Source organism: Protomyctophum parallelum, assembly GCF_964188405.1.
Source record: "Protomyctophum parallelum genome assembly, chromosome: 10".
In the NCBI taxonomy this organism is placed as follows: domain Eukaryota; kingdom Metazoa; phylum Chordata; class Actinopteri; order Myctophiformes; family Myctophidae; genus Protomyctophum; species Protomyctophum parallelum.
The window spans coordinates 18,841,371-18,858,083 of record NC_139704.1 but is presented as its reverse complement, the minus strand read 5'-3'; the positions used below and the strand labels follow the sequence as shown (position 1 = coordinate 18,858,083).

Sequence of the window (16,713 nt, the reverse complement as noted above, 5' to 3'; positions counted from 1 at the left end):
ACGGGGGATTCGGAGTCCTATGGTTAGGGACTGATGCGCTTGATCCCAGTACCTAAAAAGCAGATCCAATTCATCGCCAAACCATAATGGATATATTGCTCATTTTATATTCAATAAATATATATTCCATCCATTCTTGAGTTGTCCTGACTGAAATTACATCACTGTTTGTACTCCAGGGACTATACCATGTGACCGGTCCGATAGCAGCTGGGGTTATATACCCCTATGGCATGGTACTCAGCTGGCCAAAATGATGAATCATAATCTAAGGGTGCAGTGTTCAGCATCTTTATCAGCATGCATGCAGACGCCCTATTTCCAAAAGCTAAGAATACACTCAATCTTTTTTTTGCAATTTATAGGGGCTGCCTGTATGTGCTGTATGCCTGAAACAGTCTGGTCTGTTCACCTTGATCCACTTGCAATTTACCACCATCACAGGTACAGAAATAGCAGGAATAATAAATCTTACTGCTACATTATTCATTCTCACGCTCTCTCTCTCTCTCTCTCTCTCTCTCCCTATTACCCTGTGTCTCTCTCTGTGAGAATGAGTCCCTGCTAACTCTCTCACTGTGTCTGCTTGCTGCACAGCAGTCTGTGTTTATTGCAGTACCTCTGCTGACTCTGGGTCTGCAAAGTCAGATAATCATCGTCACGTGCACGTCACGTGTGCACATCTCAGCCTCATACCAGGAAAGCGCAGACCCTCCCAGCATCAAACCCCGGCTCTCTGGACTCATTTCTGTTGTTTATCGCCGCCGGGGCCCACCGTGGAAGGTGCTACCATGTTAGGATGTGCCTCTGCCCGCCTCCCATGATTTCGCAGCGTGCTGCAGATATCTGCAGTGGTGGTGGCGGCGGCTCATCTTTGCAGCGCGCCCGTCTCTTTCTATACAAGACGAACAAATACTTCAGACTTTGACGCGCACGCACACGTGGCATCTCATATAGACACTCTTTGTACAGCTGGCACATGCAGGACCAGAATATACGGTTGAGATAAATGGTTAGCTTCGGGGGGGCTCTATATAAACGCAGACTAAAAACAACACCCGCCGCATGTGTATCCAGAATCACACACGGAAAAATCCGGATTGTTCAATTCAGTCCGAACCATTTATACGGTTCCATTTATACGCTCTCAGAGTTAAATTAATATTGCAGTGGCGCGAAAGTACGTGTGCATGTTCCGTGTCAGTCAACTTACATCCCTTCTCTCCTCCTCTTTCTTTCTCTCTCTCTCTCTCTCTCTCTCTCTCTCTCTCTCTCTCTCTCTCTCTCTCTCTCTCTCTCTCTCTTTCTGTTGCGTGTGAATGTGTGTTCTCTGGTTGATTGTCACAGGAAATATGACACAGGGCTTTGGGGCGCCATGCAGTGTCCAAACTGTGTGCATTGGGGTGTCATTCAGAGGCAGAGAGCCCATGGCTTTCACTGGCTTCACTTTATACAAACACAGTGGCCTCACTGGTTCATGAAGCCAACATTGCCAGCTGAGTGGCTAATCTACCCTCACTCCCCCCCCCCCCAGGGGGTTGTGTTATCATCGCGCACTACCTGATCACGATGGGGAAGCTCCAGCGTGTGACGTTCAACCATTTAGCCCTAGATCATTATTCCCGGTCAGGATCCCCCAAAGGAATAGATAAGCCCCCCCCTGGCTCTCAGGGTTTTGGGGGGGGGCTGGTGGAGGCAGATAGGGTTCCCTCCCATCCTGCCGTGCACAATTTGTGGCCGTGTTTGAAGTGCTTTGTCTGGGACGCTGGTGCTGCCGGGGCAGAGCGAAGGGCGTAGATGGGCGGGGGCATCTGAATAGGGCCATAAATATTCATGAGGGGGAGGGTTAAGGGCTTCTTGTTATGTCTTTGTGATGAAGAGCCCTACGCGCCCTGCTCTCTCACACACACACACACACACACACACACCCCTCGTTGGGCATATTATTTAGTATAGCATAAAGTTCCTTTGATATTCATTCTGGCCCAGACCCCCTCAGCATCTCTCATCCCAGGGGAGCTAGATCGGGTGGCTTGGATATGGAGCTCAGACGTGTGTGTGTGCGTGTGCGGGCGTGTGTGTGTGTGTGCGGGCGGGGGGTGGGGGGGTGCTAGGTTGCAGGACACATCTGTGGCCCCAGGCAGGCGCTGGGGGGAGCTGACTGCTACTGCTAAGTGTATCTTATCAGTATAGAATAGACATCTCAGACATGAACACACAGTTCACACAGGGGCCTGTGCTGGAAACCACTGTGGAAACACAGTAACAAACACAGTGGCTAATGCCCACTCACTGTTTTGAATGAAAAACACGCCAGTCAATCTAAACTAAAAAGGGGTGTGACCCAAAATAAATTGCAATAGTAATTGTTCAAGGTTTATTTTTATGATCCTTAGGGTCATCCAAATAACATGTTAAAAATTGTAAATTAAATCATTAGTGGATCTTGGTATATTCAGGGGTTGACAGTTTTGAATGAAAATCTTCAAATTTTCATTATGCTTTAATTGGCATGTGACGTGTCAAACTAGGGAGTTTTCATGATTCTGAATTCTTTCCAAGCATTCGTTTTGCATGAAAAACACTCCTTGGGCTAAAGACGGCCATAGCCGTCATCACACATGTGATGAGGTCATCACATTTCGGCACGTAGGCTATATGGCCTAATTTAGCCCAAAAGGAGTGTTTTTCATGCAAAACTAATGCTTGACATGTGACATGCTACTTAAAGTATACCCCATTTAGGCATGACGTCGAAAAAACCCAAAACGTTGGCTCTGAAAGAATATATATTCAAAGATCTGTGCCACATTTTTACGATTTTTGCGCTACGAGCTTGTAGATCTTCTATTTTTCAATAGCTAAAGTATAACATAATGCTTAGTTAAAACACCAAAAGGGGTTCCCGCCCAAAATGGTCTAATGAACATTTTAAAATGTTGCCTTAATTTATAGAGTCTTCCATGCATGTCTCATTCACCCCCGGATAATTTTCAATCCGTCGCAATAGTCTGTGTGTGCATTCCTGAGGGTTCAAGATGGGAAACAAAACCACCGAACGCGTAAGAGTATGCTTCCTCAGCAATCCCCCCCCCCCCCCCCCCACACACACACGCACACACACACACTATCTGTCGATAGCACACTATTGTTTTATTTAACAAGGCTGGAAGGAGCATGTGTAACGGAGAAATGTGTCCTCAGGGGATTCAGACAGGCCTCCTTCAGTTCCCCCCCTGGGTGTCCTCCAGTCCACAGCCTTTAATATTGCTAACACAGTGAGGGGGCTTCCCTTAAATTGGAGGAGGTTTGGGTGGTTGGGATATACGGTAGAGACCAGCCATCCCTGCTCTGAGGTTTATTGTTCCCTCAGCGCCATGATTACATATATACTGTACAACATACTGTAGGTATTGTGTGTGTGTGTGTGTGTGTGTGTGTGTGTGTGTGTGTGTGTGTGTGTGTGTGTGTGTGTGTGTGTGTGTGTGTGTGTGTGTGTGTGTGTGTGTGTGTGTGTGTGTGTGTGTGTGTGTGTGTGTGTGTGTGTGTGTGTGTGTGTGTGTGGGTGTGTGTGATGTGGCAGGACAGATGTTCTGGTGATGTGGCAGGACAGATGTTCTGGTGATGGGGCAGGACAGATGTTCTGGTGATGGGGCAGGACAGATGTTCTGGTGATGGGGCAGGACAGATGTTCTGGTGATGGGGCAGGATAGATCGCTCAGTCAACACAACTATCACAGCCACACACTGAATGAGAGCTCCCCAGAGCTCGAAGGAGCCCTACTGTACCTATCGCTGTACATTTCACAGCTACGTGCACTCTGCTGAGGGACGCTTTGTATACACCGCATGCTTACTTATGCATAGTCTTGTTATATAATATACGTATACATACATTCTAAAATATCTCATGACATTTTGTCCCCAGCGAGATTATAGACTCCTGCAATCACCTATAGTTAACCCATTTAGACCTGAGCTTGATTCTACAAAAACCCATGTTTCTATGTCAGTCATTTCATGTCAAGGACCCCCAAAAATATATGTGATTGACTGCCGACCCTCATCTGAAAATATGTTGTTCCAGGGACCCCCCCTGAAGCAAAGATTCAAGTTAGAAACGTTCACTGTGAAAGTTCAGAGCGAACAAAGATTTGTGCCACATTTTCACGATAAAAAAAAAAATCGAGTAACGCTACGAGCTTGTAGATCTGCTATTTTTCAATAGCTAAAGTATAACATAATGCTTAAAACACCAAAAGGGGTTCCCGCTCAGAATGGGTTAAGAATGTATCATGTTTAATTTATGCATATGCAGACATAAATTAATGATCTGAAAGAAATACTTAAAAAATTATATATTTTTTCTTTGTGAATGAGAGAGGGAAATCCACTTTGTCTGCCAGCGGTGCAGAGCACTTTTCTGTACAGTAGAGCAGTGTTGATTTCGTCGACTAATACTATGAGGAAATTTTTTCGTCGACTACCTTTTTTCACTGACCAAAACTAAATGGAAACTAGCGGTAAGCTATAATAATAATAATAATAATAAACTTTATTTATATAATATATATATATATATATATATACATAAATGTAGCTCAAAGTGCTTTACAGAGCAGAAAAAATAATAAAAACAAAAGCAAAACAAAACAGCATTAAAACAGGCATGCAGTTAAAACAATAGGACAATAACGCAGTGTCAAATCAGGAGAAGGCAGTGGTACAAAGATAAGAACAGATAAAATAAGGCAACGACATTAAAAAACAAGCAGTAATACAATGCAGTGAGGACGTGAATAACAAAAAATAAAAGATCACTTAAAAGCAATGTTGTAGAGGTGGGTCTTGAGCTGAGCTTTAAAAATGTCTACAGAGGCTGCCTGACGAAGGTACAGTGGGAGCTTGTTCCATGCAGACGGCCCGTAGAAGCAAAAAGCTGCTTCCCCGTATTTTTTACTTGCCATTTTTTTAGGCAAAGCGAGCAGGCCAGCAGTGGAAGACCTTAGGGGCCGGTTTGGGACATATTTAGGCAGGCAGTCATGTAGGTAGGAAGGTGCGAGACCATTGAGAGCTTTATAGACAAGTACAATAATTTTAAAATCAATCCTAAAAACATCAGGAAGCCAGTGCAGTGATGCCAAAACTGGAGGAATATGTTCTCTCATCTTAGTTCTAGTTAAAACTCTAGCTGCTGCATTTTGGACAAGTTGAAGTCTGTCAGTTGTTTTCTTAGGCAGTCCTGAAAAGAGCGCATTGCAGTAGTCAAGCCGAGAAAAAACAAAGGCGTGGATTAGCGTTTTTGCATCGTCCAAAGACAAATAGGCTCTGATTCGTGCAATATTTCTAAGGTGAAAAAAGGCAATCTTGGTAACATGATTAATGTGTTAATTAAAATTCAATTCAGAATCAATAATAACCCCCAGGTTCTTTACTGTACTGTTACTTTCTACAGTCAGGTTGCCAAGCCTGCTTATTATTGATTCTTTCTGCTCGCTAGAACCGATTATGAGAACTTCTGTCTTATCCTCATTTAGCTTGAGAAAGTTCTCACTCATCCAGCATTTGATGCTAGACAGACAGGTCACAGACAGGTTATGACTAAAACTAAGACTAAATATATTGACAATTTCGTCAACAAATAAAAACTAGACTTAAATGTTTGCAAGGGACTAGCGGACAAGAGATCCAGTGTAAGTAAAAGACACAAGTCATTTTACACTTGGTTGCAAATAGCCAATGTACAAGCTCACAATGTGTCGCAGGGTGACGCTGTAAATTAAGACGACATTAACGCCCGCCAAAATACATTTTAGTCGACTACATAAACTGTAGATTTAGTCAACTAAAATCTTATGATATTTAGTCGACTAAAAGTAGACTAACATTTCAGATGACTAAAACAAATTCTGTTTCATTCCAAAGACTATGACTAAACATTAAGATGCTTGTTCAAACCAACCAATGTTTAAAGCTTTCTGCAGACCCAGTGTTTAAAGAGGGAGTGCCACAATTTTTGTATTTTTCCAGTTTTCTTTTCATGTGTCTATGAGGTGACAGCACTTCAATAGATACCCTGGAGTCGTTTTTATGTACAATGGTGTATTCATTTTGTATTTAGGGTTTCTTCCTGGAGGCTGAACCCTTGACAGTCAAACGGGCAAATGAAATGAACAGTAATATAGTGACATCACATTATCAGCCCCTCCCCTAACCCCTCTCCCTTTATCATACAACTACAGCTGTGGGTGCGGCTTCAGTTCAGGTGGATCACCACCCATCACCACCCACCTGGCAAACCAGGCATACTTAATGAACTGGTGGGCGTGCCCACTGCCCACATATAAAAACATAATTTTAACAAATACTGTACACTTTTTAGAAAAAAGAATTGTGCGCGCATCTACGTGCGTTCTACAGTATGTGGCTGTGCTGCTTTCAATGGCTTTTCTCTTCAAATCGGCACCCGGAATGGCGCTTCAAACAAGGTTTATTCAACGGCCGATGGCAATATGCGTTAATTAATTAAATAAGTCAAGCGGGGAATGTGTTAAATAATTCAACACAGAGAAATCCCTTTCAACTGCAGCAGTAGAAGGAACACAGTAAAATGTACTTTGAGAGTGGCCCTTGCAGTTGAAATGGACTTAAATGAACACCAGATAATTTACTGTGTGCTTAAGATGAGCCAAGTCATCGATAATCCAGAGTAATGTCTCATTCTTTTGTTGATCATCATCGATTGGTCATGGTGTGCTATTTCTGGATCTTCAGTCTGTCTTTTTTTAGACCCTGCTGTCTAATGATCCACTGCACAGTGGAGACAGCACAAGGCTCCTTTTGAGTGTGTGTGTGTGTGTGTGTGTGTGTGTGTGTGTGTGTGTGTGTGTGTGTGTGTGTGTGTGTGTGTGTGTGTGTGTGTGTGTGTGTGTGTGTGTGTGTGTGTGTGTGTGTGTGTGTGTGTGTGGCAATCATACTATTATTATCTGTCCTAAAATGTTCATATCCTCATAAGTTGTGTGTGTGTGAATCTGCTGGTTTCAGAAAAGCTATGTGTGCAGTGCAGCACTGCAGAGCATGCTATGTACAGTACTGTAGGCCTATAGTACACATGCTGGCTGACTGTCTGTGTACAAACCTCTTGTCTTGCTATAAATGGCCACACAAGCTGCCCTGTCACGTGCAGGTCAAACATAATTGTATCTAATAATTAGTCAAAATAATAACGACAGCCTATGAGGTCTCTTATCATTTAAGATGCTTCTTCAAGCCAGGCCATATTTTAAATCTTTCTGCAGATACTAGCATGCATCAAGAAGGTAGACTGAATATATCATGTCATCGGAATCAAGCATGATGGCACATGATGGCAGCCATTTTGCTCCTATGTCTATGGTGACCAGGTGTCCCGGTTTGTCCGGCACTGTCCCAGTTTCAAGCTGGGTGTCCTGACTAGTGAGTCACGGAGAATATCTGCGAAACACAATGTCCCTCTTGTCAACATTCTCTAGTCCAGGGGTTCCCAAACGGTGGTGCGTGCACTCCTTGTGGTGTCCAGGGGTTCCCAAACGGTGGTGCGTGCACCCCTTGTGGTGTCCAGGGGTTCCCAAACGGTGGTGCGTGCACCCCTTGTGGTGTCCAGGGGTTCCCAAACGGTGGTGCGTGCACCCCTTGTGGTGTGCGAACGCCCTCTAGGGGGTGTGTGACATAATGGCGGTTCTATAGTGTTATTTTACACAAACGGCAAAATCCGGTAAACCACTGTTGTAACGAGATGTATAGAGCAGCTGCATTTTTTGCCATAATCATATAAAAAATTGGCCCGGACAGTTAGGGTACAAGTCAGCTGGACGGCGTGCCACAGGTCCGACTCCCGAGCCCGACGGCCTTAGCCACGTGCAGTCATTCTCCATATCTCTCCCCCATTCCTGTCTATCTACTGTTCGCTATCGATGAAGGCATAAAATGCCCCCAAAACAAATCATTTATTTATTTTCGGCCAAATACAACAAGACTTGTAGTGTTGGGGGGGGGGGGGGGGGTGTCAGCTAGGTCAGGAGGTAACAGGTGGTACACGGCCAAAACAGTTTGAGGGGACCTCTGCTTGGAGTCCAGTCTACTACATTGTCCCGGTCACCACAATTCAATTGAAATCACACTCGTGTGAAGTGAGGGAGGCCCGCTCTGACTGACACATGACCCCACGTGGTGGTGGCTTTACACAGCATTAAGTATACGATGCTTACGAGTTGTATATTTTCTTTCCTTCCTCCGTTCATATATTTCTTCTATGAATTCTCTGTTGCTCTTTCAATTTCTCATTTCTCGTGAAGCTTTTTCCACATTGGTTACAGATGTAACCAATGTGGATGCTTGCGGAACTCGACTACGTCTCGTTCCTGACCGCATCACTGTCGTGGCAATAATCACGTTAAACCACACCCTCTCGTGTAATATTGCTTAAATAAACACTCCTGCCTATCGTTTTATGCCGTTCTACCTCAATGTGATGTAGCTTGTTTCTCATCTATTGCAGTGGCACATGCACAGGATACACACCACTCTACAGAGAAGCCCCTGATTCAGTGCTACAAGTGTGGAGAGCCATGTAAGGGGGAGGTTCTGCGGGTGCAGAACAAGCACTTCCACCTTAAGTGCTTCACCTGTAAAGGTACGTACGACGTGCTTACATTTGCAGAATGGAGATCGGTCATGCATTCATTTATTTCTATATTGTATATTATATATTTATATATATTATAATTGTACTGCTTAGTACAGTACATACAGTAGACCACATAATTGCACAGAGTTTGTTTGCAGACAGCACCTGTGTTGTTGCGGCATCCTCCTCTCAGACAGACAGGACAGTCTGTCTAGTGTAGACGGACAGGGCAGTGTAGACTCTACACTGACGATTAAGCACAATGGATCACAATGGAAACAAGCAATATTTAAAAGTTATGATAAAGTGGATTGTGCGTTCTAGGGCTTCTATTGGTTCTACCGAGTGAAGACCCGCCCCGCTGCCCTTCCCGCCAATAGCATTCGTTTCCATTTGCAAAAAGTGGCTTCAAAACGGGTCTGTGGAAACCAATGGGTCACCTGACAGATCCCTTCGTCCATGTTCTTTTTTACAGTCTACTAGTCCTTACCCGTTCGAATATATGAACACCAAATTATATAGGGATGGGCACCAAATGAATGTTATTATTAGGCAGGTGGGCCGCGGACCCCCAAGTCTCTCTCACACATACATGCACGCACATGCGCGCGCCGCACACACACGCGCGCACGAACGAAGGGTTTCTTCCTGGAGGCTAAAACCTTGACAGTCAAACTGTGATACATATCATACAACAATGTGGGTGTGACTTCAGTTCAGGTGGATCATCACACATCACCACCCACCAGGCAAACCAGGCATACTTAATGAACTAGTGGGGTGTCCACATAAAAACGACAATTAAAAAAATACTGTACACTTTAAAAAATATATCTTCCTCCTTACATAATAATACCTGATGGTCATGTTTTAGGGTGGAAAAAATCATGGCACTCCATCTTTAAATGGATCAATGTACAGATGTTCGCGGCCAACAACATGAGTGACAGAGTGAGTCTAGGTGAGTGTTGTTATGAGGCCCGAGGGTATGCTGCGGCCGGAAGGGAACACAATTCGATAGGCAACGAATGATGGTGTAACACAACCGCTTCTGTCATGTGATCTAAAATGGAGGTATATGGAAGGGAGTAACTATTAGCTAATAAATGTAATATACAGCGTTAAATGTGTTAATTTGAAAAAAGGGCTTTGAGAGTCCTTGCATAATGGAGTGGTCAATGTCTGGGTTCAAATGCATATCACCTGGGCAAGCTAGTGAGGAGCAGAGGGGGCTAGGACAGATAGACATTTGCTTAATTATTTATCAGATGATTTGTACTTTTTAAAGTTCAGACTGGATTACCAGCCAAGGTGCCTGGACCACTGAGCCATGGCCCAGGCCGGTTAAATATGTTTTTAACCAACACACAGACGTAAAGGGTGTTAAATAGCACTGATTTATGCAACAAAAAAACCCCCTAAAAAATGGAGTTAGGTGGTTTCCTCCCGACAGCAACGATATCATATGAAATATGGCCCCCTGGAGTGCGGAAATTTAGTGGCCCTCTCCATTATCAAAGTTGCCCACCCCGGGTATACTGTAGAGTAGACAAACAATGTAATGATAACAGCTACGAGCGGTGTCACTGACAAGCACTACTAACATGAATGTTACACAGTATGACATTAAATAAAGCACTGGATGTCAAAGTGGGATCAGGGGACCCTTAGGGGTCCTAGAAGCTCGCAACCCGCCACATCGCAATGTGTTGTGAGCTTCTAGATCAGCTATTTTTGGAAAATGTTATTTTCAAATGAGGGTCCGTGACCACATACATACGTTATCAATGTTTTTTGGGTCCATCCCAGAACATTGAGAACCACTGAAAAAACTTTAAAACAAATACAAATCTAAATCCACCATTCCAATGATGAAGACAAAGAGTGTGATGCAGCAGAATAGAACAGATTTGGAAGCATGTGACAAGCTACCAACCAGTCTGTAAAGGACACAGTGTGGCCTTGCCATTCCCATTCCTGTCTATGTGTGATCAACTAGGGATAAGTGCTGGATTTATCCAATTAGTATGGCATCCAGACTGCAATGGAGACATGGATGTCACCAGACAAAACTATTTGACGGTACAAATCCTTCTGTCATTTTGTTTGTCTATGTTTCCCGATGGATTTCCTGCATTCTGGCATGATGGGGCCTTTAGCCGCACACGGACAGCCGAGCAGGCTGACTCTCTGAACCTGTTTGGCTGAGGTCCTTACAGTTAATCTGTGACTGGACTGTTATATAGATGGCTAAAGTTGCCAGAGGTCCAGAATAACATAAGCACCACATGCAGAGATTAGAACCTAATTATCTCCTGGGGCGAGTGGATGGACATGCCATTGCAACCTTTTGTGTTTGAAAAAAAGGAAGCAGGCACGACTCAAACTTGTCTCAATCTCTTTGAACATTTTACCGGGTGCACGGTCAGGAAGTCACTTGAAGAAGGAGAATACCAGCACTCACGGAATAGTCCTTTATTGTTTCATTTTTAGCAAGGTATGCTGCAAGCAACACAACAACAAACGCGTTTCGGCCAACGTTCGTTGTATATGCTGTAAACAAAGTGTCACCTTTATACTGGTGTCGGTGTGACAACATCCCCTGTCCGGGTCAATACAAACAACATACAACCAGCTGAACCTAAAAGTGCAATCACAATTAACAGAAAATGGCATAATGTTTATCCATAAGAGTTAATGTAGAATGAAACCTTTAAAAAATTAACGTATCCCCTGCCAGATTCTCATTTAGATCTTAGTTGGAAAAGCAAAGCTCATCGCTTGTTCAGTGCTGTTGAGTGTTGACTGCATTAGTTTAAATTATAACTGTACTGATCACTTCATTTTTAATTGATCAGAATTCTTCTTTTCATGATTAATGTGAAATACATGCAGGTCCGTTGGCAGCTTATCTTTGAGGTCTGAGTGAGTCTGAACCATTCTCTCATACAAATTCTTCTCTTTTCGACCTGCAATTTGTGCTTGTCTGAGACCAGACTATCCAAGACGGTTGCTTTTAGTTGGTCAATCAGTATAGAGTGAATTGCGGTGTCAAATGCCTTTTGCAGGTCCAGCTGGACCACGCCACAGTATTTGTCCGCGTCGTCCACCTCATGTTTGATGTCGTTCAAATATACATGGCATGTGTCAGTGGAATGAGATGGTATGAAGCCAGATTGGAATTTGTACATTTGTTTTTAGTGTTAGTGTAACATCAGCACAGAGCACAGTGCAGTAAAGACTACGGTGTAGCACATGCACAGGTGCATGATGAGCCAATAGTCTGACAACCAATAGTCCGACAACCAATAGTCTGACAACCAATAGTCCGACAACCAATAGTCCGACAACCAATAGTCTGACAACCAATAGTCCGACAACCAATAGTCCGACAACCAATAGTCTGACAACCAATAGTCTGACAACCAATAGTCCGACAACCAATAGTCTGACAACCAATAGTCCGACAACCAATAGTCTGACAACCAATAGTCCGACAACCAATAGTCTGACAACCAATAGTCCGACAACCAATAGTCCGACAACCAATAGTCCCACACCCCAACAGCACCACTCAGTTCAGACGGGTCTGAATTTTTATTTTATTTTAAATCTTGGTGGACGCACCCCTGTTTGATGGTGAAGTTTATTATGTGGGCAATGATTGGAGCAATGGGGGCGGCTGAGTCTCTGTGACATTTGGAGGGGATATTGTCATGTCCAGGGGCCTTGTTTTGTTGAAATCTCTGTCTTGTTAACAGATGTCACTATAGTCAACATAGACATTCATGCATGCTTACACTGGACACTAACCCCATAAGCCGAGAGGACAAACACCCTTTGCATGAAATGTATACATAGACCTGCAAGACGTGGTCTTGTGCATAATTTATCATCGTTTATCAAGTTATGCTTGGCTCATGCTTTCTCATCATGCATTTTCCAGATAAACATGTTTATGCCACATGTAATAATTGTTGCTGAGAGGACTGATATTAGCTCAGGTGGCAATAGCCAAACAGCAGTGGTGAAAAGTAAAAAGTAACGAGTACATTCTACTTTTGTCACTTAAGTACATGTTGCAATGCCAATACTTTTGTACTTTCACTCAAGTACATTTTGAATGCCAGACTTTTACTTTTAACGAGTATTTCTATAGTATTGATACTTCCACTTAAGTAAAAAATGTGAGTACTTTTCCCACCACTGCCAAACAGTTCCACGCCAGCATAGTTTCACTGCAGCAAGCCGTCAACTCTATTAGGTTAAAACTAATCTCATCATCCCTGAGCCCTAATGCAATTAAATCTGATTCCTCTACCACCCCCACACCCCCCCCCCCCCAAAACACACACACACACACACACGTTCATTCATCCCCAGGATGGAGCACAACGACTCATTACATAAGAATGATTAAGTATACCGTCATTTCAAACAACACACTATCATAGCCATCCGTCCATCTACATGTGTTATAGACACGTACAATATTCATTCATTAAAAAAACATTTTCAAACTGGTGTCCCTATATGTTTTGCACATGTGTGTCCGTCCGTAATATAGTTATTAGATCGAAAAGAAATTGACAGGATGTTGTGGATGAAGTTTCACGTTTCCAGTTTATATAAGAAAAAAGCGTCACAAGAAAAAGGCACAAAATGATGAATGAATCGTAGTATCACTTAAGAGGTTTCTCTCGGCTAGTCTGCGTTAGCTGAGCTGAGAGCTCGTATCTGACTCACATGTAACAACAAACCAGAACAAAAAAAGCGGCTCCTAGACCGGATATCCGGCGCTAGTAAAGGCATTATGGGAAATGCAGTTACAGCAAACGTATAGTAAATTAATACTAACAGAAACAGTTATTCTTTAACTGAATTCAATTCTTTTTAACTCCCAACTGGTTCTTTTTAAACTGTAAATAATAATACTATGAAATAAACATCTTTATAAACATTATGAAATGAAATGAAATATGAATAACTATAATAACCAAAATAGTTATAACAGTCCGTCCGTGAACAGCTAATCTCTGCCCCAATGATGGTAAACTGTGCATACACTCAGAGCATTTTTGTAAAACACTTTTTTTTAATTTCGACCGTAGGTCACATTTACTATGAACTACATCTCCCGTCCGTCCGTCCTTCCGTCCGTCCGTCCGTTAGTTAGTCACCCACGCCTCCATCGCGCCTCATGACATCAGAATCAGAATCAGAATCAAACTTTATTGTCACATCATATTACAGGTAACATGGGTGAAATTCTTGTTTGTGCAGGCTCATCATTGCAGTTAAAAAGAAAAGAAAGTGCATAGTACATGACTAATCTACATGGTACAATGTATGCATATAAAAAATAAATAAAGTGATGTAGCCTATGTGTATATACAGAGTAGTCTCTACTAAAGGAGACCAGTCCGTTCAGTCTGTGTGGCGTCACCAATCCTAGCTCTTGTTCAGCAGTCTAATTGTGGACAAGTAGAAGCTGTTCAAGAGTCTGGTGGTGCTGCTCTTGATGCTCAGGTAGCGTTTGCCCGGCCGTGGGCGTGGAAGTGGTTTGAACAGGCTATGGCTGGGGTGATGGATGTCCCTGATAATGCTCTCAGCCTTAGCCACACAACGTCTCTCGTGTATTTCCTGGAGTGGGGAAAGCTCCCCTCCCACGATGCGCTGTGCTGTTCGCACCACTCTCTGCAGTCTTTTCCGTTCTGCAGCGGTGCAATTTCCGAACCAGGCAGTGGTGCCGCTCGTCAGAACACTCTCGATTGTGCTCTTGTAGAACGCTCTGAGGATGCGGGGGCTCACTCTGAATTTCTTCAGGCGCCTCAGGCAGTAGAGCCGTTGTTGGGCTTTTTTCACCACTGTGGTTGTGTGTGTGGCCCACTTCAGGTCCTTCGAGATGTTTATCCCGAGGAACTTGAAGTCGCTGACCTGCTCCACTGCAGCACCATTGATGACAATGGGCGCGTGCTCTCTCTCTCGTCTCCTAAAGTCCACGATCAGCTCCTTGGTTTTGCTGACGTTTAGAGCCAGGCTGTTCTCGTGGCACCACTGTGTCAGCGTTCCAACCTCTGCTCTGTAGGCCGTCTCGTCATCGTCGTCGATCAGGCCCATCACTGTTGTGTCGTCCGCATATTTGATCACGACGTTGGAGCTGTGCGTGGCTGTACAGTCGTGTGTGTACAGTGAGTAGAGTAGAGGGCTCAGCACGCAGCCCTGGGGGGCTCCAGTGTTGAGGGTCAGGGGGTCCGACGTGATGTTGCCCATCCTCACCACCTGACGACGGCCGGACAGAAAGTCAAGTATCCAGCTGCACATGGACGAGTGCAGGCCTAGGTCCTTGAGCTTTGTGTCCAGTCTGGTTGGGATGATCGTGTTAAAAGCAGAACTGTAGTCCACAAAAAGCATCCGTACGTATCTGTTCTTCCCCCTCTTGTCCAGATGGGAGAGTGCAGAGTGTACGGCCAAGGCAACTGCATCGTCAGTTGATCGATTTTGACGATAAGCAAATTGCCATGGATCCAGCGTGGCAGGCAGTATGGAGCAGATGTAGTCTCTCACCAGTCTCTCAAAACACTTACTGACAATCGGTGTCAGAGCGACCGGTCTCCAGTCATTAAGGCACGTCACCTTAGAGTGCTTGGGAATCGGGACCACGATAGAGGATTTAAAGCCGGAGGGGACCACAGCTTGGGAGAGGGAGAGGTTGAAAATATCCGTGAATATCACGTCTCCATATGGTCACGCCTTGTGACATCATGAATACATCCTTTGATCTCCATATATGGTTATCAGTACATCACGCCTCGTGACATCACGCCTCGTCCATATGTCAATCTGATATCATCAAACCTGGATAACCATACATGGAGAAAACTGGATCATCACCTAGATTTGCAATATATATGGAGCCGGCCAGCAACTCTACATCTGACCTCAAACACCTGTTCTGACATTCCATTATGTTGATCTGACCTCATCAAACCCTGTACACTCAAGACACGCTCCATATATGGCCAGTACAGAATTCATTCCATATGTTGAATATATATGTCAAACTTTGTCCTACACAAACATTAAATTCCCATTGACAATGAATGGACAATTTTACGTCATGACGTTAATTTTACGTCATGACGTTAATTTTCATTGTCATGACAATGTACGATGATGATAAGAGCGCCCCTCACTTCACACGGGTGTGATGTTTGAGTGGTGCAATCACTCCAAGGAACACCTATGTGTCTAAGTGTCCGTGTGACGTTAATGAGCACGAGTATGACTATTAGTACCAGTAGGGGCGCTGTTGTGCCATAAACGGAGAGAGAGAGAGTGCTGCACTGTTGCCTGCTAATGAGAGAGAGGGGGGGGGGGGAGTTGCACCACTCAGTTCACACGGGTGTGATTTAAAAAAAAATATTACTCCTACTGTACATATTTTGTCTAAACGCAAATAGTTACGTGATCAAGACAGATCTGTCCCATTTTATTCATATTTGGTGGCGACCTGTGCTCCAAGGAGCACTTATTATAGTTATTTTTTAGAAATTTAGACAAACAAATAGCTCAATTAGCTACAAAGTACAAACTTTTTTTAGAAGAATGAAATCATTGACCTATCATCATTTGTATGTGTTGTAGTACGATCCTGTATGTTTGTTTATTTGACACCATTTGAAGCTTTGCAATTAATATGGTGGAACACTTTTTTTTTACAGCATGGCTCTGCAGGAGTTTAGCTGTGTATAAGACAACCCTTTGTATTCAGCATTTGAGCCACCACCACGGACCACCGTTTGATGACATTTAGCATCTCAGACCCACAACTTAGAATATTTTGTTATTGGAGAGATATAACAGGCAAATGTTGATCGAAATAACAATTCTTCTACATTCTCTAATTGTATACATTTCTTGTAAGTTAAGTAATGCAGATGTTTAACAATAATTTAACTCTTGAGAGTAAAACGAGGGTCCATTTGGTTTCATGTTAAACTCTCAAGGGCTAAAGGGGCAAACCACTCATTTTCAACATTGAACTA

General features: G+C 43.6%; 1 protein-coding gene across 5 annotated transcripts in view; it reads left to right on the top strand.

The window, feature by feature from the left end:
- LOC310866027 (actin-binding LIM protein 1-like) overlaps positions 1–16,713 on the top strand; it is a 90,612-nt gene that overhangs the window by 25,390 nt on the left and 48,509 nt on the right. For all 5 annotated transcript variants that reach the window (XR_014569865.1, XM_083775311.1, XM_083775309.1 and 2 more), the window contains exon 2: positions 8,537–8,671. Coding sequence is in view for 4 of the 5 variants with exons in the window: in XM_083775311.1 (XP_083631437.1) it covers positions 8,537–8,671 (135 nt within the window). In the remaining variant the exon portion in view is untranslated. The remainder of the gene's footprint in view (positions 1–8,536; positions 8,672–16,713) is intronic.